General features: G+C 32.5%; 3 protein-coding genes across 9 annotated transcripts in view; 2 read left to right on the top strand and 1 right to left on the bottom strand.

Moving 5' to 3' along the window:
- The first annotated feature begins 573 nt into the window (after window positions 1-573).
- On the top strand, window positions 574-1528 carry LOC105145952 (H/ACA ribonucleoprotein complex subunit 2-like protein). The gene is made up of 3 exons (XM_011055873.2): window positions 574-861; window positions 1071-1143; window positions 1211-1528. The coding sequence occupies exons 1-3, from the start codon at window positions 696-698 to the stop codon at window positions 1440-1442; spliced, it is 471 nt and encodes a 156-aa protein (XP_011054175.1). The 5' UTR covers window positions 574-695; the 3' UTR covers window positions 1443-1528.
- Window positions 1529-4838: 3310 nt separating this feature from the next.
- LOC105145954 (H/ACA ribonucleoprotein complex subunit 2-like protein) lies at window positions 4839-5790 on the top strand. Its single transcript, XM_011055874.2, has 3 exons — window positions 4839-5123; window positions 5333-5405; window positions 5473-5790. The coding sequence occupies exons 1-3, from the start codon at window positions 4958-4960 to the stop codon at window positions 5702-5704; spliced, it is 471 nt and encodes a 156-aa protein (XP_011054176.1). The 5' UTR covers window positions 4839-4957; the 3' UTR covers window positions 5705-5790.
- Window positions 5791-6637: 847 nt separating this feature from the next.
- Window positions 6638-21935, bottom strand: part of RhoBTB (Rho-related BTB domain containing) — a 33844-nt gene continuing 18546 nt past the window's right edge. For 5 of the 7 annotated variants that reach the window (XM_011055882.2, XM_011055879.2, XM_011055880.2 and 2 more), the window contains exons 5-15: window positions 21136-21343; window positions 20509-20751; window positions 20344-20429; window positions 19810-19936; window positions 18901-19035; window positions 18425-18448; window positions 17560-17713; window positions 17351-17481; window positions 16230-16472; window positions 16001-16149; window positions 6638-15722 (exon numbers count right to left, since the gene is read on the bottom strand). In XM_011055882.2, coding sequence (XP_011054184.1) covers window positions 15482-15722; window positions 16001-16149; window positions 16230-16472; window positions 17351-17481; window positions 17560-17713; window positions 18425-18448; window positions 18901-19035; window positions 19810-19936; window positions 20344-20429; window positions 20509-20751; window positions 21136-21343 — 1741 coding nt within the window. In that variant the 3' untranslated portion in view covers window positions 6638-15481. Of the gene's footprint in view, window positions 15723-16000; window positions 16150-16229; window positions 16473-17350; window positions 17482-17559; window positions 17714-18424; window positions 18449-18900; window positions 19036-19809; window positions 19937-20343; window positions 20430-20488; window positions 20752-21135; window positions 21344-21935 lie in introns of all 7 variants that reach the window. The other 2 variants (XM_087413617.1, XM_087413613.1) reach the window with 2 other exon arrangements.

Here is a 21935-nt window from a genome sequence, read left to right as displayed (position 1 = left end):
ATTATAGGAAACGTATCTCTTATAATTAGTTGCAATTTACCATAAGAATATAACTATAATATATTACGTATGTTGTATTATATTACTTGTTACATGTAATTTATTGATGTTTGCTGAGAAAAAGAGAACCACTGTTAAAATTGGTTAAATTTGAAAGTGGTGCCTCTACAGGTTCCCAGTAAACAAGAAACGTTTTGAAACATTTGATTTTAACGTTGCAATAATGTTGTAACGCGGTTACAGAAAAAAGACTCTCACATTCTCTTTCAGATTTCTCTTTGATTATAATATAATGTATAATTATCAGGATTAGTAACTATAGTTAAAACTTTAAAAGTTAAAAAAAAAGTTAAAAAGTTAATGACTTTTAACTTAATTAATTTTAAATACATTAATTTTGTTAATTTTCTAAACCATTAATTTTAATTTATTTTAGTTTAAAGAAAATATTAACTTATCAACCCTGATAATTATTAAAAATACTGAATGATACTTATCCTATGATACAGAGAGATGATAATTTACCTGTTTTAGTAATTCTTGCCTCTTAATACAGAGGCGTTAGTGTAACCAACTAACTCTCAATATAGCGACGCCTGTCTATTGAACATTGAACGCGTGTTAATCACAGTTGTTCGTAATAATGTTTGAACACGTGCATTTTTTAATTATTTAATTAAAAATATTGTCAAAACATGCAGGAAACTATTAAAATGGAAATCGATGATAGCGTGGTGAAGAACGAAAATATCGATGCTCCAGAAATCAGCTATGAAAAAAAGCTACGATTTGTGAATGCTATTGCCAAACCCCTGGCATCGAAGAAGTTAACCAAAAAGATTTATAAATGTATAAAGAAAGGCGAGTTACTTTTAATTATTTAATAACACCAATATTTTTCACAACGGTAACATATATAGTTTATAATTTATATAGTTTATAATATATATACAATAATAGTATTTAAGTAATTTATTATTGTACAAAGCATATCTTTGTATTAATTAAGACAGAAAATATTTAGGCATACAGCAATTATAATATATGTAAGCAATTTTTATCTATTTTAGCATCCAAATATAAAAATAATGTGCGTAATGGTTTAAAAGACGTACAAAAACATCTTCGTAGAGGTGAAAGAGGGTAAGCTTTATTTCCTCTATTGAATATTGAATTATTTGTTGAGGCATTACATGATTTCTTGTTTCAGTTTGGTAGTATTTGCTGGAGATGTATACCCCATAGATATTATGTGCCACTTACCAATTATATGTGAAGACAAGGACATTCCCTATTGTTTCACTCCATCGAGAATGGATATTGGTGCAGCGATGAATATGAAACGTGGCAGTCTTGTGGTACTCATCACGGAAAGTTACGAATATCGTGAACTCTACGATGAAATTAAAGCTGCAATGAAAACACTTTCTGCGCCTTTATAATTTATGTATTTAGGCTACGTTTGTATATTATTTATTTGTAATTTTGTATTCATATTATACAATATATAAAATTAATTAATTTGTAATTAATCAATTACTTTTTAATAGTAATTTCAACAGTGCATAAATCATGAAAGTCAAAGTAATCGACTTTGTCGAAATTGCATAAATTATTTCTATCTTATTAAGCCGTCAAACAATTTCATTTTAACTATCTATCCATGCCATTTCAGTATGCCATCATATTTTTCATTATACGGTATCTTGTGTTTTTCTAAACAATTATATACATTTATAAAAAACGATATTTTGTTGTGTGCATATGTATATATAACAGTTTCAAATTTTAATGTTATTTATTCATATACAACTATACAATATGAGATAAAATATTTACAATTGAAATTTTAATTCACATAAATTATAATTTTATTTGCATAAAAATTATAAAAAATGATTCTTAGTATTCTATTATTGAAGATTTTATTATTTCTATTATTTAAAACTATTAATTAGTAAAAAATGTTTTTTAGACATAAAATCCCTATTTTAAATATATCTATATTTGAAAGTATTTTACTAATTGTAAGATAAAATAATTAAGCTAGCAACAGCGAATAATTGAGATTTTAATTGGTAATGAATAATTATATCTTTCAAAGCTGTTATTCAAGTTTAATTTGATGTTCTAATTTTTCAACACTACAACCTTCACGAAATGTTTTGCAAATTAAAACGAACATCTAAAGAATACATATAAAAAAAAGAATTTACGTTTAAAATAATGTAGATTATATACTCAGCAGCAACAGTTATACAAAATAATTTCATATTCGAAAAAACGTAAAATTTTATAGACGTGACATGTATAATTAAAATTATTTAAAGGCATATCTGCATGGTAAAGTAATTTTTAATTATAATTGCAGTGTATTAGAAAGAAGTCTATTTATTCATGAATGATGCGGAAGGACATCCTGTGCCTCGAATGAGATTATTCGTACAAATAACACAATCGTACCTACTAGATATTTATCACGCAAAAATAGTGCGTGGTATTGTGTATAAATATATGTTACACATATCATGAAAAGACTATTATCACCCCCCTCAAGATAGATGAGCGTAGAACGACGATTCGCATTCGCGCGCACAGATTGAACCGGACGCAAAAGTGGTCGGTTCGATCGAGTAGGGAAGTGCGAAATTTAGTAATCGTGGATTGTCGGCCGATCGTTTTCGAACTACGTTCTCCACGTTTTCGTCTCGCGTTCTTGTATATACCTTAAGATATCGCTGAATTAAATTCTCTAATAAGCAATTTATATATTAGATGTTGGAATTAATTCGTAGCGTTTTTTAAATGAAAGAATGTTATTTATTTCACATGAGCATTAAAAAATACATTAATGAAAGTACTTCCCATCACTTTCTACTACTTTTGACCATCTTTCGGGCAGTGAATGAATACCGCGTCGGAAGAACTGTTCATCTTTAGATGAAATCCAGGAATCGAACCATTTTGTACAATCTTCGTAAGATGTGAACTTCTGCTCGCACAAGCTATGAGCTAATGATCGAAACAAGTGGTAGTCGCTAGGTGCAATATCAGGAGAATACGGCGGGTGCGGTAGCACTTCCCATTTAAGTGTTTCCAGGTATGTTTTTACCGGTTTTGCAACGTGTGGGCGAGCATTGTCGTGCAGCAAGATGACTTTATCGTGTCTTTCGAAGTATTCCGACCGTTTTTGCTTCAATGCATGGCTCAAGCGCATCAGTTGCCGTCGGTAGAGATCTCCAGTAACGGTTTCATGCGGTTTTAGCAGTTCGTAGTATATGACACCCTTCTGATCCCACCAAATACAGAGCAGGAGCTTTGAGCCATGGATATTGGGCTTTGCCACTGATGTTGATGGTTCGCCGGGCTTAACCCATGACTTTCTGCGCTTTGGATTGTCATAATGGATCCACTTTTCGCCACCGGTAACAATCCGATGCAAAAAACCTTTTCTTTTCTGTCGTTGAAGCAGCAGTTCGCACGTGAGAAAACGTCTCTCAATATCCCTTGGTTTCAATTCATATGGGACCCAATGTCCTTCCTTCTGGATCATGCCCAAACTTTTAAAACGTTTTCCTATTGTTGAGAAGTCAACTTCCAATGACGTAGATAATTCTTTAAGTGTTTGACATGAGTTTTCATTGAGCAGTGCCTGCAAATCGTTATCTTCAAATTTTTTCGGCTGACCAGGTCGCTTCTTGTCACCCAAGTCGAAATCACCAGCTTTAAAACGTGCAAACCACTTCCTACACGTTTGCTCAGCCAGAGCATGTTTACTATACACATCCACTAAAATACGATGAGCTTCAGCTGCACTTTTGTTCATATTAAAGTAATGAAGCAAAACTCCCCGCAAAAACACTTTATCTGGCACAAATTTTGACATATTCAATGAATTATACAGTATTGTTATTTATGATTTCAAGAAAGGTTATGTACGGCAAATGACGCCTATGATAGATGTTTACAATGTATACAGAACTATAGGTAACAACGAAATAGTGTACTGCTTGTGCCATCTCTTGTAAAACGCTACGAATTAATTCCAACACTAATATAATATATGTTTTATATTTTAAATTTAAAAAATTTAAGTCTATTTTTTGTGTTACATTTTATTATATTATATTGTCTGATGATTACTTTGTATATTATAATTCTTTCTTTATGTTTTCTTTATTTTGGTATCAAATAAATACATTGCATAAAAATGTTAAATTTATATGTAATTCATAAGGACATTCAAATCCAGCAAATCTCAAATTATAGGAAACGTATCTCTTATAATTAGTTGCAATTTACCATAAGAATATAACTATAATATATTACGTATGTTGTATTATATTACTTGTTACATGTAATTTATTGATGTTTGCTGAGAAAAAGAGAACCACTGTTAAAATTGGTTAAATTTGAAAGTGGTGCCTCTACAGGTTCCCAGTAAACAAGAAACGTTTTGAAACATTTGATTTTAACGTTGCAATAATGTTGTAACGCGGTTACAGAAAAAAGACTCTCACATTCTCTTTCAGATTTCTCTTTGATTATAATATAATGTATAATTATCAGGATTAGTAACTATAGTTAAAACTTTAAAAGTTAAAAAAAAAGTTAAAAAGTTAATGACTTTTAACTTAATTAATTTTAAATACATTAATTTTGTTAATTTTCTAAACCATTAATTTTAATTTATTTTAGTTTAAAGAAAATATTAACTTATCAACCCTGATAATTATTAAAAATACTGAATGATACTTATCCTATGATACAGAGAGATGATAATTTACCTGTTTTAGTAATTCTTGCCTCTTAATACAGAGGCGTTAGTGTAACCAACTAACTCTCAATATAGCGACGCCTGTCTATTGAACATTGAACGCGTGTTAATCACAGTTGTTCGTAATAATGTTTGAACACGTGCATTTTTTAATTATTTAATTAAAAATATTGTCAAAACATGCAGGAAACTATTAAAATGGAAATCGATGATAGCGTGGTGAAGAACGAAAATATCGATGCTCCAGAAATCAGCTATGAAAAAAAGCTACGATTTGTGAATGCTATTGCCAAACCCCTGGCATCGAAGAAGTTAACCAAAAAGATTTATAAATGTATAAAGAAAGGCGAGTTACTTTTAATTATTTAATAACACCAATATTTTTCACAACGGTAACATATATAGTTTATAATTTATATAGTTTATAATATATATACAATAATAGTATTTAAGTAATTTATTATTGTACAAAGCATATCTTTGTATTAATTAAGACAGAAAATATTTAGGCATACAGCAATTATAATATATGTAAGCAATTTTTATCTATTTTAGCATCCAAATATAAAAATAATGTGCGTAATGGTTTAAAAGACGTACAAAAACATCTTCGTAGAGGTGAAAGAGGGTAAGCTTTATTTCCTCTATTGAATATTGAATTATTTGTTGAGGCATTACATGATTTCTTGTTTCAGTTTGGTAGTATTTGCTGGAGATGTATACCCCATAGATATTATGTGCCACTTACCAATTATATGTGAAGACAAGGACATTCCCTATTGTTTCACTCCATCGAGAATGGATATTGGTGCAGCGATGAATATGAAACGTGGCAGTCTTGTGGTACTCATCACGGAAAGTTACGAATATCGTGAACTCTACGATGAAATTAAAGCTGCAATGAAAACACTTTCTGCGCCTTTATAATTTATGTATTTAGGCTACGTTTGTATATTATTTATTTGTAATTTTGTATTCATATTATACAATATATAAAATTAATTAATTTGTAATTAATCAATTACTTTTTAATAGTAATTTCAACAGTGCATAAATCATGAAAGTCAAAGTAATCGACTTTGTCGAAATTGCATAAATTATTTCTATCTTATTAAGCCGTCAAACAATTTCATTTTAACTATCTATCCATGCCATTTCAGTATGCCATCATATTTTTCATTATACGGTATCTTGTGTTTTTCTAAACAATTATATACATTTATAAAAAACGATATTTTGTTGTGTGCATATGTATATATAACAGTTTCAAATTTTAATGTTATTTATTCATATACAACTATACAATATGAGATAAAATATTTACAATTGAAATTTTAATTCACATAAATTATAATTTTATTTGCATAAAAATTATAAAAAATGATTCTTAGTATTCTATTATTGAAGATTTTATTATTTCTATTATTTAAAACTATTAATTAGTAAAAAATGTTTTTTAGACATAAAATCCCTATTTTAAATATATCTATATTTGAAAGTATTTTACTAATTGTAAGATAAAATAATTAAGCTAGCAACAGCGAATAATTGAGATTTTAATTGGTAATGAATAATTATATCTTTCAAAGCTGTTATTCAAGTTTAATTTGATGTTCTAATTTTTCAACACTACAACCTTCACGAAATGTTTTGCAAATTAAAACGAACATCTAAAGAATACATATAAAAAAAAGAATTTACGTTTAAAATAATGTAGATTATATACTCAGCAGCAACAGTTATACAAAATAATTTCATATTCGAAAAAACGTAAAATTTTATAGACGTGACATGTATAATTAAAATTATTTAAAGGCATATCTGCATGGTAAAGTAATTTTTAATTATAATTGCAGTGTATTAGAAAGAAGTCTATTTATTCATGAATGATGCGGAAGGACATCCTGTGTCTCGTATGATATTATTCGTACAAATAACACAATCGTATCTACTAGATATTTATCACGCAAGTACGCAAAAATAGTGCGTGGTATTGTGTATAAATATATGTTACACATATCATGAAAAGATTATTATCACCCCTCAAGATAGATGAGCGTAGAACGACGATTCGCATTCGCGCGCACAGATTGAACCGGAACGCAAAAGTGATCGGTTCGATCGATTAGGGAAGTGCGAAATTTAGTAATCGTGGATTGTCGGCCGATCGTTTTCGAACTACGTTCTCCGCGTTTTTCGTCTCGCGTTCTTGTATATACCTTAAGATATCGCTGAACTAAATTTTCTCTTAAGTTATAAGTCGTATTTAATAACTAGTATTACTTGTCCTCGTTATCGACAGCTATAAAAAAAAAACCTGTATTTCTCTCTTGAATTTGCATATGGATGTTCTTTCGATCGTGGGTGCAAAGTAGTGCGTAATAGCCGAATATTGCAAGCTAATTCTAATTAGAATGATGGAAAAACTGAATAATATGAAATGTACTAGTTCGGAAGAAGACACTGTAATTTAAACAAATATATCGTATTTGCATTTATCTATTTTACATTCCTGGATCGCTCAAGCTTGAAACAGCATTTTTATAAACTATTCTCAAGCGAAAAATGAGTAAGTTTTGATGTTCACATTTCCCATTTTTTGTTTCCGAGAATTTATTTCTAATTATGATAGATTAATTACATTAAAATAGATTAATTATATTATTTTTATCATTATTAAATTTATTTGTTCAGGTAATTAAATATTTTTCTATTAATTTTTTTCATACTTTGTACTTGATGAGAAGAGAAAGCTATAAAAACGCTATATGAGAAGAAAACCAAAATTGTTATACGCAGAGTAAAAGTCATTAGTATGAGAAATAAAGAAAAGAAAGAAAATGTTATTATTTTTATAGATACAAGTGAATCTGCGCATTAGTAATTCTAATCTAGAACAGTCTCAATAGCATATAAAATGTTTATTCGTCATGAGATCGAAAAGCCCTGTTTCGCTTTCTCAATTAAATTGGAATGAGTCAAACTCTTTTACCCAATCATATAAAAGCAAAATATCACAGATAAATATATCTTGCTATATTATTAACAATCAGTAGGGAACACGCGAGTTTAGGAAAATGAAGCATTTGATAATCGGTACCTGATGTTACAGTATGATAGAACTTCATTTATCAAAAGAATATGTTTCTCTTAGAAGAGAGAATTAAGAAAAAGTATACCAATATCTATAAATTTGGTAATTTATAGATTTCATAAATCTATAAATTAAAATTAAAAGAAAACACGAATAGAAACGCGTAAAAAGGAATACAAAATGGATGCAAAAGGTAACGAATCAAAAGGCAAACACGGATGATCTGATTAACATTAGAACTACCAAAAGTATAAATCAAAATAAGTTTATAACTTTTCTCAAATTTTTTAAATTGTAATTTTTTTCATATATTTTCTGAGATTTTCCGTGATTTTTGTTGCAATATAAATTATTAAATCGAGATTAATTTTTAATTTTCCCTTTAGCCCTTTTTCAAAAATATATGTGATAATCTAATTTAGATAGTAAAAATTACATGTTAATCTCGTCGCTGTAGTTCTGGTGTTAAACAATTTTAAGTTTAACGAAATAGATAAATCTCGTAGGTATATGATATGCGCGAAAAAGGTTTAGATTCGTCAATTTTTCTTTGCCAAGAATTCATTTCAATAACGTAATAACATTGTTTTTATAGCGATTCTATAAATAGTATTTCAACGTATCTAAAAATCCATAAAATTCGCGCTTATCGATTTCCCGCATGAAGTATAATGTAACGTAACTTGGAGTCATTTATTTTGAAATTGGTTTCGAAAAGCAAATAAAAAATAGCATGGTAAGTTGAAAGTTTTGTTTGGACGATATTTAAAATGTTTGACGCCAGTCTTAAAAAAAAAGTGGAAGCTTAGCCGCATATTTATACATTAAATACACTGCATGATACTTTTTGCATTGTAAGGATTGAGACAATGGAAGGAATAACGAGAGTAAGGAATAATAGATTTCAACCTATCAGAAGCGTGTATTTCGATATCTATAATAGTTCTAATAAGTTGAAATCTATTATATTCCTTGTTTCTTTTATTTTTTTCATTATGTCTGACTCATTCAGTACATATAATAATGCCCGGTTGTTAATTATAATTATCTGGTATATTTTCATGTCTGTGACGTCATTGAAGCGTTGGAGGGAAAAGAGCAAATAAAAAATAATTAAAGTAAAATGAAAGCACTATATGTATTAAATGTGACTGATTATATTCTGTCTCGTCTCATTTATATTGCTTCGATAACGTCGAGGATATAATTGATTTCGCGAAGAAACACGCTTCTGATTCTCGTTTTCCTCTTCCGCTGTCGCCCGCGCGCACACAAACGTGAGGAAATCACGCACGAATCCTTTGGTTTTTCGATTAATCTATCAATATGACGCGCTTAATCCTACTCTCCTTCGTTATCAGTTTCAGTATTTCAGTATAAAATGTACACACTTACGGCTAGATATATGTATAATGTATATATATATATATGTATATATACATGAGCGACGAAGAGGACAACATTGACATCAAAATTGACGTAGCGTACAAGTGGGACGTTATATTCTCACCTTCGCTGAAACAGACATACGTCGCATCTCGCCTCCTGTTACGCCGGAGACGTTTCCTACTCCTTCACGTCTCTTCTCGCTTAAACATAATTCTGTTATAGATCGGGCAGTAGCACGACTTGTTGCGAATGCGTGTGCAGCGACGAAATGCCTATCGGCCTCCACGTAGAAGAATTGTAATGAATTGAAATGAATTGGAAACGAAAAGCCCACTTTACTGTATCTTCAGAACCTTCAGAAATCCAGTTAGCAAAATTTTAGCAATTGCTTACAAATTGCTAGCAAATTCGATCAAACATTTCAGCAAATTGACATCAACTATATATATATATATCCGTATTAAACTTGTGTTTTCCTGACAAAGCTTGTTGACATAATAATGTGAAAACAATTGTCACACATGTGTCGGATTAAGTAAAGGTCAGTTTTTCGTTAATTTGCTGTGAGGTAGTCAACAAAATTTTGTCGACAATTCGTTTTCAGCAAATTTTGTTATATATCTACTATCAATTTATTAATATCATTGAATATACTCAAGCAGAACAGCAAGTCACGATAACGTCAAAATGACATTAAAATGAATCGGAATTGAAAAATGACTTTTAATGATCATTTTGGAGTCATTTTGACATCATTTTGATATCATAATGACTTGTTATTCTGCTTAAGTAGCAGAATTTGCATTAAATTTGATGACAAAATTTTTATAGCAACATTTGATAAAATTTGTTTTTGACAAAATTTTTGTAGCAAGCGTTTGATAAAATTCGAGAAACTTGGCTCACTGATTGTGAGAAAGAATTACTTTCTCGTGTTTCTAATTTATTTGTGTGTTACGTCCCTAAGCTTCCCATGTAGCACAATTGATTCATTTGAACTCGTGTAATTATATTCACCTGTTTAAGTTCTTTATGAATTTGCGTAATGTGTTCAAAATAAATTTAAGAAGAATTCTAAAATACACCTACATATTTATGCATATGTGTTTATATTACCTTTAATTATATTTAATAATAAAGATAATTAATTAAGTAATATTTAATTAAATAAAAGTAATATTTAATTTGCATTTAAAAATCAAAGTATAATTTATTCGTATACAAAATTAAGAAATAGAAAAAAAGACTAGAAAAGAAAATCTTTTAAATCTGAAAAAAAGCTCACAATTGGTGATATAAAAATGAAATCTTTTGAGACTCTCAAGAAAACTTTTAGGATAGAATTTAAACGAAATAAGAATTCATTCGTAAATTAAAAACTAAAAAAAAAATATTTTTTTGGACTCTGTGCTATCTAGGTTCGTATCCCTTTTTTCATATTTTCTTTTAATTTCACATTTTGTTTCATCTTTCTTTCGTAAGGCAAACATAATTCATTTATCCTTTTGCTATCATGTTTATTCCTGAGAAAAATAAATATCAGAGCATAAGTCAAATGTAATAAGAGGCGTTTACGTTTTTTTTACATTTCGTTGTGTCAATTTTCATCTCCTAGAAGTTTTGTTTACGTTTCTGTTACTTCTTCCCTTACATTCAAGTTATACTTTGTTTTTTATTTTCATCAAGAAACGATAGCGAGTCAATCGAAAAGTACGAAGATGATTACGCGAACGATCGGAGCTAACGAGTATCAAATTATTAATGATAATACCTTAACATCGATTAGCTTATAATTATTACATGTTACGACTATCGTTAACGTTGTTATTAATTAATAATCGTATCACTATTACGCTAATCCGATCGTTACGGCCGGACAGAATTACATTTTCTTCGAATGTGCGCAAGAATCATTTTTATAAAATACTCCCTGAAAAGCATACGAAGAAATCCAAATTTATCTCTCACCTTCTCCCGCCTCTCTCCCTCTCTCTCTCTCTCTCTCTCGCTCTCTCTCTCTCTCTCTCGATTTGCCACTTCATTAATCTAACTGGCACAACAAAATTAGATCAGAATCCAATTTTGCTTGAAATAGTTTTCACGTATGGTATTTCAATGTGAGATTTTATATTACAATAATACGTATATCAATAAAATAAGTCTCAGATAAAACATTGCCGGCCGAAACGCGGATGCCTTTCGTGGACGAGAAAATAGGAAGCTTTGCCTTACCTAGATTCCTAAAATCCTAGTACATTCCTTACAAACATAATCGTCTCTTTCTCTCTCTCTCTCTCTCTCTCTCTCTCTCTCTCTCTTACTTTCTCTTCCTGTCTCTCTCTCTCTCTCTCTCTCTCTTTCTGTCGCTATTTATATGATAGAATTTCGTCGCTGCCGCGATGACAATGATGATAACGTCGTCGCAGCAGTAACTCATTATCATAATCGATATGTTGATGCGACTGCGGCGATATATTTAGCGATCAGTTCCCTCTCTTCGCGAAAACAAATAAAGTTATAGCAATCTAATGCGTGTAATTGCGAGTTACCATTGCAAGTGGTGAGTTCTATGTGAAATTTAGTTTAGTTAGAAAAGGAAATAGTGATCTCATTTATTATAGATCTTACAGATGGGACGAAGAAGAGGCAGAACTTATCGCCGCACTTTCTTCGTAGAGTACAAACTTACACGGCGCAGCACACTTGCGTCGCGTATCTCTTAAATGTCTACGTACCTACCAGTCTTGGGCGTCTTCGAGTAAACAGTGAGTAATCACGGTGTAGAATATCTAAACTATCACTTTACGTATATAATTAAACTATCGTTCGGACAACACGGAGACGTTTAAAAAAAAACCAAAGAATGTCGCGATAAATCGAGACGTTCTCTGGACAATGACTTTCAAATTACATTTAAGAAATAATCCATGTCTCCGTCTTTCCTTACATTAATTTAGTCGCCGCTATCTATAAGGTGACAGTTTCAGTATTCTACATACATTACGTGTAAGTGCTACTTACGCTTATTGACCACTATGTGATTTATATTGACCATTCTTATTTGCATTCTCGTAAGTTTTCTATTTAACGAGAGTCTTCGTTTACTTTCTCCGCGGTATATTTTCTCTTGAATTAAATGTCATGAATTTCTTCATGCAATAAAAGTGGCGTCGATAGCTTTATATTTCTGCTTACTTTTTAACATAAAGTCCAATTTACGAGTTCTGCTCACGTCTTAAGCCCTTACAAAAATTTAATACTGGAATGTGTTAAATTTCAATAATAATTAATAATTTGAGCACTAAACAATAGCGCTTTTAATACTAACATTTAATCAAAATATTTCAATTAATCACTACTTTTTAGTATATTACATTGACTGGAATCAAATTTAATTTCTCTGACGCACAAAAGAAAGTATGAACAAAATCGTAAAATAATCCAATGTTATAATTACAAGACTCTCATCGAATGTATCCTGTAACCAAAAATGAATATCTCTTAAGTGGCCAATGCACTTTAAAATATGTCGTTTTACCTAAGTATATCCGTAAATGCCCAACACTGTTATACCGAAAAATAACGAAGAATCGATCGATCTTTTCAAAGTCTATCACGTTCCGTCGCTTGTGATACAAGACAGCACTTTGGCTAATTGCCATTGATTGCCGTGAAGCATGTGTCTTCTGATAACTCCCTGTCCTATTGACATATTGAAAAAAGCCTGGTAATCAATCTAGCTTGATAATATCAATTCTAGATGACACTTATTTAAGCTTTGATGAAACAATGTTAATCAAACGTTCGATTAATATAACCGAAACTATGCTACATAATTTTATTTTTCTAAACATTATTCTACTTTTCTAATTACTATTATTATATTTGGTAACTTTTATTAAATATTGTATTCCAATCCGCTAAATAAAATACATTTGATAGTTATTACCAGACTTTCTTTCAGTACAATAATAACTAATAATAAATAGCAACAACAGATTATGTTTTATTCGAGTTGTTTGAAATTTCCAAAAATTTTTGCACTCAAAACGGGATAAATATATATTCGGGTATTAAAAAGAAAAATAAGAAGATTCTGAGTGCGAAGTTCAAACAACGCGAATTACTGAAACGAGGAACGTGATTGACTTTGATGAGTTTGCGTTTGCACAGTATCGCTTATTAGCTGCGCTACTAACTAAAGCTATTGCTCGTTTCTTCAGTCTAACACGCATCGACAATAGAACGACTATCTTACGCATGCCGTGCGTTCCGTTTCTCTTAATTTAAACAGACATCGCGCGTATTTTCGTTTAAAGCCCAATATTCGGAATTTCATCTTTCCTACGTGTCGCTTTTGAAATATTACGCGTAATAATTACCGCAATCAGTGGATCGCGGATGATTGTCGTAATAATCGCTGGTCCACGGAGGGAACGCAAAAGAGTCATACCGAAACGACAATCATACCGTGATCGATGCTCTATGCCTCCTATTCTGTAATTCAACAATATCGTTACATTATCATTGTGCAGGATTTTTACTCTCTAATTCTTTGAAGGAGAATATTCCTCTAAAGAATAACAATTGAGTCAGTCTTAAAAAAGAGTGGCTCAATTTTCAATCTTTAACAGATTTCACTCTTCAGAATGAGATTCACTCTAAAAGTTTTAGAGAGTATAATATATACATAGTAAAAAAGCTGTGCAACGACAATGTAATGACACCGACGCTGTTATTAAAAATTACAGAATGGGGACCTAAAATACACGACCGTCGCCGTGTTCTTTAACAACAAATTGAAACTTTGCATCGGCGAAGGCGGCGATACTTGCATGATGCAAGCGCGTTGCGTTATATTCGCGAAAGTCGCGTATATACAATCAGAGACAATGAAGTGTGGATGCTCAAGCTTATAATTGATTTCTTCATTTAATCGACGATCCCGGTTATATATGTGGAAAGACATTAAATGTTGACAAACGTACGCATATACAAGATTATCATATACAACGTGATTTCGTTAACTCTAAGCATTCCTATATAATTACTACTTTAACTAATCCTTTCACATTTATTATTCTTCATATCCTTCATCTAGCGTCTTGATATGACTTTATACTTTTCATATGGAAGTACTTTTAAAATTCTATGACTAAAATAGAATAGGAATAGTTAACTTTAATTATTACGTATACATATATTTTTCTTTTCTGATATACGACAAAAAAATAATACATTTTCTACTCAGTTTATCTTTTCTACTTCTTATAGATTGCCATTTCTTTGAGATGTTTGTACATACGTGAAATGATTGTTTATGGATATGTTTATTCGCACCAATCGTTATTTTAATAAGGAAAAATACGAATTAAACGAAAGTGAGTTGATCTTTATTCGTATTGGCATCCACACCATTTTGTTTCTGAATGTACATATACATTCCGGGATATCAACGTGCAAATAGAGAAAGTACAAAGTCTTCCCTCAAAACATGAAGTTTTTGTTTTATTTGCGGAAGATAGAAGTATGTGAGTTGCATCGCGAAAAATCCGCAGGTCCATGTACAAAAAAAAAATCATGGAAACGTTCACGGATACTCGCGACCAACTCGATATATCGATCGGCGGAATCGAGCTTCTTAAAAATGCACGGCGCGAAGAATCATTCCGTTAGAAAAAAGAGAAATCACATATGAGATAGAGGGAATAGGATTTAAGACTCGATCTCAACGAGCTACAATCGAATGCATCCCTTAGCTAGCCCTAAATCGGCTTTCGTCGCGATTATTGGATTGCGTGTTTTTCATGGTACGTGTATGTGTATGTGTCTTTTATTTACCCATATGTAATGTGTATTTCTATATATATATATATATATATATATATATATATATATTATATGTATATATTACACATATATTGTAATATTTTATTTATACATATAATAAATATAATTTATACATATATACATTTATTTATATGTATACTATATTACACATATATATGGTAATATTATATATATAAATAAATATATGTACATATACATATATTTAGGTGTGTGTTTCGTGCGTTTACGCGTAGTCTCTTTGGTGTCTTGCAGTCCGCTTAAGTATAAATCTGTAGCAGTATCAAAATGGTAAAAATAGTGCATATGAAGACCATGAGCACAGGTAGGACCAGGATGAATCTGACGGAGCGGCTGAGGCCGCTTGGTTCCTGTCATACGGCTTGCTCGCCGGATTCAGTCGAGGCGTCGAAGAGTGGCCGATCTGCCGGTGTCTCGCTCGACGTCGTCGATTTTGTGCCTCCGCCGTTACCGGTGTTACCCTCCCGTCTGGTTTTACTCGAGCCCGAGAAACACAGACAACCGGACTGATTACGATTCCGCTTCAACGTCGGCTTGTTCTCGCGTACCTGCTCCGCTAAACACTTCTGATAGTAATCGTAATCCTTCAAGTACCTATTAGAGACAAATTGTGATAGTATCAAAATTATCATTATATATTAAAGAAATAAATGGTAGCAATCTTGATTGAATTTATTACATATCGATATTTAATTTATTCGGAATGATAGACGGAATTTATTATATGAAAATTACATTATTTACTTATACAGAAATTTACTTACATAAAAATAAATATTAGTAGCATGACATATATCGTAAAGAAAAAATTATGAGGGAAAAAGTTTTCTTCTATTGAAATCAAATAGTAGAAAGATCATCGTAATGCGTACCAAACAGGCGGCCATCGGTGCTCGTTCAAATACTCCTGGTTCTCCGGATGAAGCAGTCGCACGCTACGAGGTGACATTTTGCACAGCTTATTATAGTTAACACAGAGATGATTCATGCACCAATCGGCCAGCTGATCAGCATTATGCAGCTGAAAATCATAACTGAGCGTTAACCGGGTACCGCTATTATCGCGTCTTAATTGATGTAAAACACGTGAAGGAAACTGACCTTGCACGGCTCCAACAGCCTCAGGCAGTTTTCCACAGCGTCGTTCCCCTCATTTTGCGAAAGCCGCTCAAGATCTTCAATCACTCTGCTCTCGACTAAGTTAACCAATCGTTGAAGGCAGAGTCTGTTGGCTAGTTCCAATAGGTTCAGGCATCTGACCGAAGAGATCGCTGGCACTTCGTCCGTGTAAAGATAGCAGAGTAACTTGTGGAATGTATACTCCCGAACCCCAGGAAAGACTATCTGTCGTTGCGATATGATTCGTATTTATTATGTGTGTGGCTAAACATTATATCTAATTTATTCGAGTTCTTTAAAATTACTTTGGTAAAATTTTTTTTTAGAATTCGTCATATTTCTTTTAAGAGCTTGTATATGTATAATATGTATTTTATGGCTTTTTAAAGGTTTTTCCAATTTTTTATACAAATTGAAACACAAAAAGTCTGAAAAATTCTACACCTTCTCAGAAAGATTTTCTGATCTAAAAAATATTTTTTACTTGATCTTATCGCAACTTTATATAATATAAAAATAAAATAATATTAAGATTAGATCGATAATTTCAATTTTCCTCCCTCGAATTAAATAAGATTGATTTATGTCTTGAGACAAAAATGACAAATATAAATTTATACGTTTATATATTTTAATATGTTTAGAATAAATCTTTTTCCGATATTATGTGCAATGTTGATGCCAATGTTTCATACGAAACAATGTTTAAGATTATCTTAGTCTAGATTTAAGAATTTTACATTTAAGAGTAAAATAACAATAAATATAATTGTCCTTATCTTATTTTATGATAAATCAAAAAATAATAGCATTGAACCTGCAAATCTTTTTATAGAGCACCTTTTCTTTATATACATATATAAATTCCGAAATATATATACTAAGATTTCTCATCCTATAATTTTCAAAATAATTTATAAAATCTGGAGGAGCTTTTTTAGAAATCTTCTAATAAATTTAATGTATGAAAAGTTCTTAAAATTATTATAAGATATTATGACAATTTTTTCATTGTAGAGTAATTTTATAATTCATATTGAATCAATTACGCATGAAATTACGATCAGAAATTATGATAGTTGCAATTGTTACATTTTACTTACGACTTTTGCGCTGCTTTCGCGAAAATCGCCAGAAAACATGGCTTTCATTACGTCGCATCGGGCAGTGAGAATCGCTTTGTGAGCCGGTACGCTGCCATCATCTAGCTCAAACATCACATCAGCGAAGAGACCTAAATGTATCACGTTTCTTAGATTAATTTCAAAAACTCGCATTACTTCATCTTTTCAATCTCAAACAGCATACCCACCTTGCTCCAGGCAGATATCTTCCAGCCGTTGTCTAACCACTTGCTTGTACCGGTTATTGAGATCGCTATTGACGAACTGCTCCCGCGTCTGTATGCTACCGAGCACCATGAGTAATTGCGGCAACTCGAGGAATTCGGCCGCTTGCCTGATTTCCTGTGGGCAAGAGCAACCGAAACATCATGTCGATGCACCATCGCGATTTCCAATGACGTAAAATGATCGATTAGAAAAAAAAGAAAGACACGAGATCTGATCGCTTCCGGATCGCTAGAGGACCTATCCTACTAGGCAATGATTCTAGAATGTCGGTGAGAACAACTGGAAGCGTATCCATGCACGGTACCCCCTCGGCCGAAGTCGACCGTGCGTCGATTCCTCGAGGATCCCCTCCGCCCGTGATGATCGCACGATACTACGGAAGCGATGATTCGCTATAAGCTTAATGTGAGCATGGCCTATCAGCTAAACGTTAAAGATCGGTATTGCCAAATTATTACGGTATTAAATAATTATGATATAAGATAGTTAAACGTGTCTTCAAGATACGTAAACAATTTTAGCGAACTTTAACAGCCTCTTAGCTTATTTTTATCTGTCTTATTCTTAATATTTGATTAATTTTTGTTTCAATTACTCAATTGAAAGATTAGTTTTTGGAAATGCGTCGAGTTTTGCCTCGCAATTAGTCGTAATAGAAAGGCACATGCTCGTATGATGATATGATCACGCAGTTAACTCTTCAAAAGTCGAAACAGATCAGCTAGATGAGGCTACTATGTGCGTGCGTGCGTGCGCATGTAAACGTGTACGTATGTATTAATGCGACTGCCAAATTTCCAAACGCATTTCGCTTTTGGTACTAACCAGTAGAAGCCCGATAGGAGCTGTCTGAAAGAATAGAGCCGCGTTAGTTACTCTGTATATTCTGCAAACAATTGCGAGTTTAGCTCACGCTCTTAAGAGATCATACAAGTACACACCGTATCTCTTATCAGACGTGATACGTCAGTAGCATTCGCGGTTTCTCAATCGTGTTTTCTCAAATTGTATAATTTACGTAAATGTAAACGTTGCTACAAAATTATACCTGATATAAAGACGACAGAGCTTGCGCAAAAGAAGTCAAACCGAAGAGCATATTTATTCGAGTTGTACTTTGTCGTACAATCCTCCGAGATAACTCGTTCCTCGTTCGTTTTCTCTTTGCCCGGAGATTATACCGCGCCTATTTCCGTTCGCTTATTCACGCGCGTTATTTTCGCGGCGGATAAACAAAGAAGGTGTCTTCTTACATTCTCGAATATACCTTTTCTCTTATAATTTCTACCGACCCAACGTACTTGTAGATCGTGATACCGTTTGTCCAGGCTGCCCGTGTAAATGAATTGCAAGCATTGCTGCATCGCCTGCGGCGTGATCAGCTTCGACAGCGTGATCACAGTCATGGGCTGCTGCACACCGTTCGCATTTTCAGTCTGTAAAGCGTTTGACGATAAGTAATCACTCGAAACGATGGCGAGTCCTTGTGCGACAATGTTATGGATATATATATATACCAAGAATTTCAGTTGGAAGGGGAACAAAAAAATTTTTCTTTACACTAAACTTATTAAAATATACTTGTATTAACTCTTCGTTGTTTCACCTCAGGAAAGTCATTGAAAATGATCCTCTTCAAATCATACATTATCATACATTATACTAAATTGACGCTCCTTACAGAAATCTAATATTAATCAATACTAAAAGACAGTAATTAATTATTTATTCTATGTATTAAAATCATTGTTGTTTAGTACTTTTTTTAATACTTCAAATAATTAATTACTATTTTTTTTCAGTAATAAATTGACCAGTATTAAAAATTGTACCAGTATTAAAAATCAGTATTAAATTTTTGTAAGAAGCATACTTGAATAGTCTCCGATAGAAAAATCTTCAAACTTTCGATAAATATTTCATGAAGCCTCATTATATAATATAGACTATATAATATAGAAAATTCGAACTATGGATCCATTTGATCCCACAGTAACAACGAATGGTTAAAGTCAGGGTTTCGAGGATCTTCAGCGAACGTTCTTATGAATAATACGTGAACCATGAATTAGGCAATGACAGTTTAACTTTTCATTGTAAAAATTATTTTCATTAATTTAATCGGTTCTCTTTGCCGAAATTTAAGAGGAGAGGGACAAGTACTCCCCTCTCTCTTTATATACGCCCATAGACAATGTTAAAACCCTCACCAGACATATACGAATATTTTGGAAGGCAGGATGATTCAGCTCCCTCGTCGCGCTGTTGCTTTTTCTCTGATTATCCATCGTCGGCAGTACTTGAAAACTCGATCGTCGCTTAAGTTGCTCCCAGACTCTGCAAGGTTCGGAACTCATTTGTGCAGGGTTTATCGGGACACAATAAAACATATAAATTCTTTTTTTAAAACATATTGCAAACTCTGTTCCGTCGCTACGTAAAAAGTCGAATGTGCCGATATTTAAAGACCGTGCAAAGACTAAGGGGGGACTGCATTTAACTCTTTATTTGGCAATAGTCATCCTCAAGCTATGTCAGCGTGTAGGATAATGCATGATCGAAGCGTTTCAACTGCATGCCCTTCTATTAGTATCAAGCCTAAGCGACACTCAACTTATGTTAACGTATGTTAGTTAGCAACACCTGCCGCAAGATTAGACATGTTCCATCACGTGTTAATTGCGGCTTGCCAAATAAAGGGTTAATCGACGCAGGAGTAAACATACGAGGAAGGATTAACTCACTTTGCGGGTTTGCTTTGATCGATACGAATTAGGCACTCGGTATCGTCGTTGAAGTCACCGACGGTGGCCTCGCCGAAAGTGCTCACCTTGACGAGACAATAAGGGAAACATGTGTTATTGTGTTATCCTGTTACTACCTCCGAACCTGATAGAGCTGGCATATACCATGCTGGACTCGCTGGAGCTGCGCGGCGTTAGTTCCTGAGCGAGTTCCATCGAGAAGAGCCGGTGAAACGCTGGCGAAGCAGCGGCGAGTAAGCACCGATGAACCAAGAACGTGCAGTTACTCGCTATCAGGGTAACGTCCGTGTGAACCGGCCTCGTCCACAGGCTCTTCATGTTCTCCTCATAGGTACTTGCAGCCAGGCATACCTTCGGCGGTACAGGTTTTGGTGGACAGAATGGTGCCTATCGAGTAAAATCATCATACTTTATTAACAGCTCAACACCTGCGAAAAGGAATCCAGTAAATACAATAGAATAGCATCAATATTATAATTTCCTCAGCAATACAAATGTATAAATATAATATATATCGTGCATAACAGTTATATTGTTAAATATGAAATTATAACATTGATTTATGTTATTTTAGTTATTTAGGTATTTACTGGAAGGCAGTATACTCAAGCATCATTCCAACATTGTAGCGTCCATCTTTTTTTTTTAAACACATCTTAATTTTATATTTATTCAGAAACAATATCAAAGGTTATGAGAACGAAAGCTCTACTTTATTTCTATTTGAAAAACAAGTCTATCGTAAAATCGTTTGTATGCATCATTTGTTACCTGTAACAAAGGTCTTTGCACCCTTTTCAAGTTCGTCATCCAGAAACGTTGCTGACGACGTGCGATTAGGGCGGCACGTATCGAATTTTCGAACACCTCGTTCACACCGTAATAAGTGAAAACGCTTGTCTCATAATAGCACACACCGAGTTCTCGCGCCACCGCCCGTGCCTGATCCGGCATAACCAGATCGCTCTTCCTCGTAGCCCTGTAAACAATCGCGACCACCCTCTCAAAAAGGATTTTTAATAACAAGATAAAAAATATTCTTGACGTATTATAATCTTATTTTTTTTTTGCAACTTTGTGCAGTACAAAAATAAAATAATATAAGATTAAATCAATAACTCTGATTCTCCTTCCTTGAATTAAATATGAGATTGACTTTATTGTCTTGAAACAAAGCATATATAAATTTAAGTTTTTTATTTTTACATTTAGAATAAATCTTTACGATGTTATAACGCACGATGCTGATGCCATAATATTTGATATAAAATCGATATCCAAGTATCTCACTTTATTCTAGATTTAAGAGTTTTCCATTTAAGTAAAGTATTCCTCTGTTAACAATAAATATGATTATCCCCCTATATCGATCTTATTTTATAATAGATCGAAAAATAATAGCATTAGATTTGAAAATCTTTTCTATAGGTTGATTATGTTTTAAGTGCAATTGCGCGTCGTCGAAATGTATTTCGCAATATGTATTAGTAATAAAAAAGGTGAAACACTGAAATGACATGATAAAGTCATTCTGACCGCTGTAAAAAGAAGGAAGCTAAAAGTCACGAGAA

Source organism: Acromyrmex echinatior, chromosome 1, assembly GCF_024713525.1.
Source record: "Acromyrmex echinatior isolate Ae372 chromosome 1, ASM2471352v2, whole genome shotgun sequence".
NCBI classification, from domain to species: Eukaryota; Metazoa; Arthropoda; class Insecta; order Hymenoptera; family Formicidae; genus Acromyrmex; species Acromyrmex echinatior.
Note: the sequence above shows the minus strand (reverse complement) of the source record. Positions and strands in the feature narration are given on the sequence as shown.

Coding starts and splice junctions, on each gene's coding strand:
- LOC105145954 (XM_011055874.2), top strand. CDS start 4,958: ATGCAGGAAACTATTAAAATGGAAATCGATGATAGCGTGGTGAAGAAC. Junction 5,124..5,332: donor TTATAAATGTATAAAGAAAG/GCGAGTTACTTT, acceptor TATCTATTTTAG/CATCCAAATATAAAAATAAT. Junction 5,406..5,472: donor CTTCGTAGAGGTGAAAGAGG/GTAAGCTTTATT, acceptor TTCTTGTTTCAG/TTTGGTAGTATTTGCTGGAG.
- LOC105145952 (XM_011055873.2), top strand. CDS start 696: ATGCAGGAAACTATTAAAATGGAAATCGATGATAGCGTGGTGAAGAAC. Junction 862..1,070: donor TTATAAATGTATAAAGAAAG/GCGAGTTACTTT, acceptor TATCTATTTTAG/CATCCAAATATAAAAATAAT. Junction 1,144..1,210: donor CTTCGTAGAGGTGAAAGAGG/GTAAGCTTTATT, acceptor TTCTTGTTTCAG/TTTGGTAGTATTTGCTGGAG.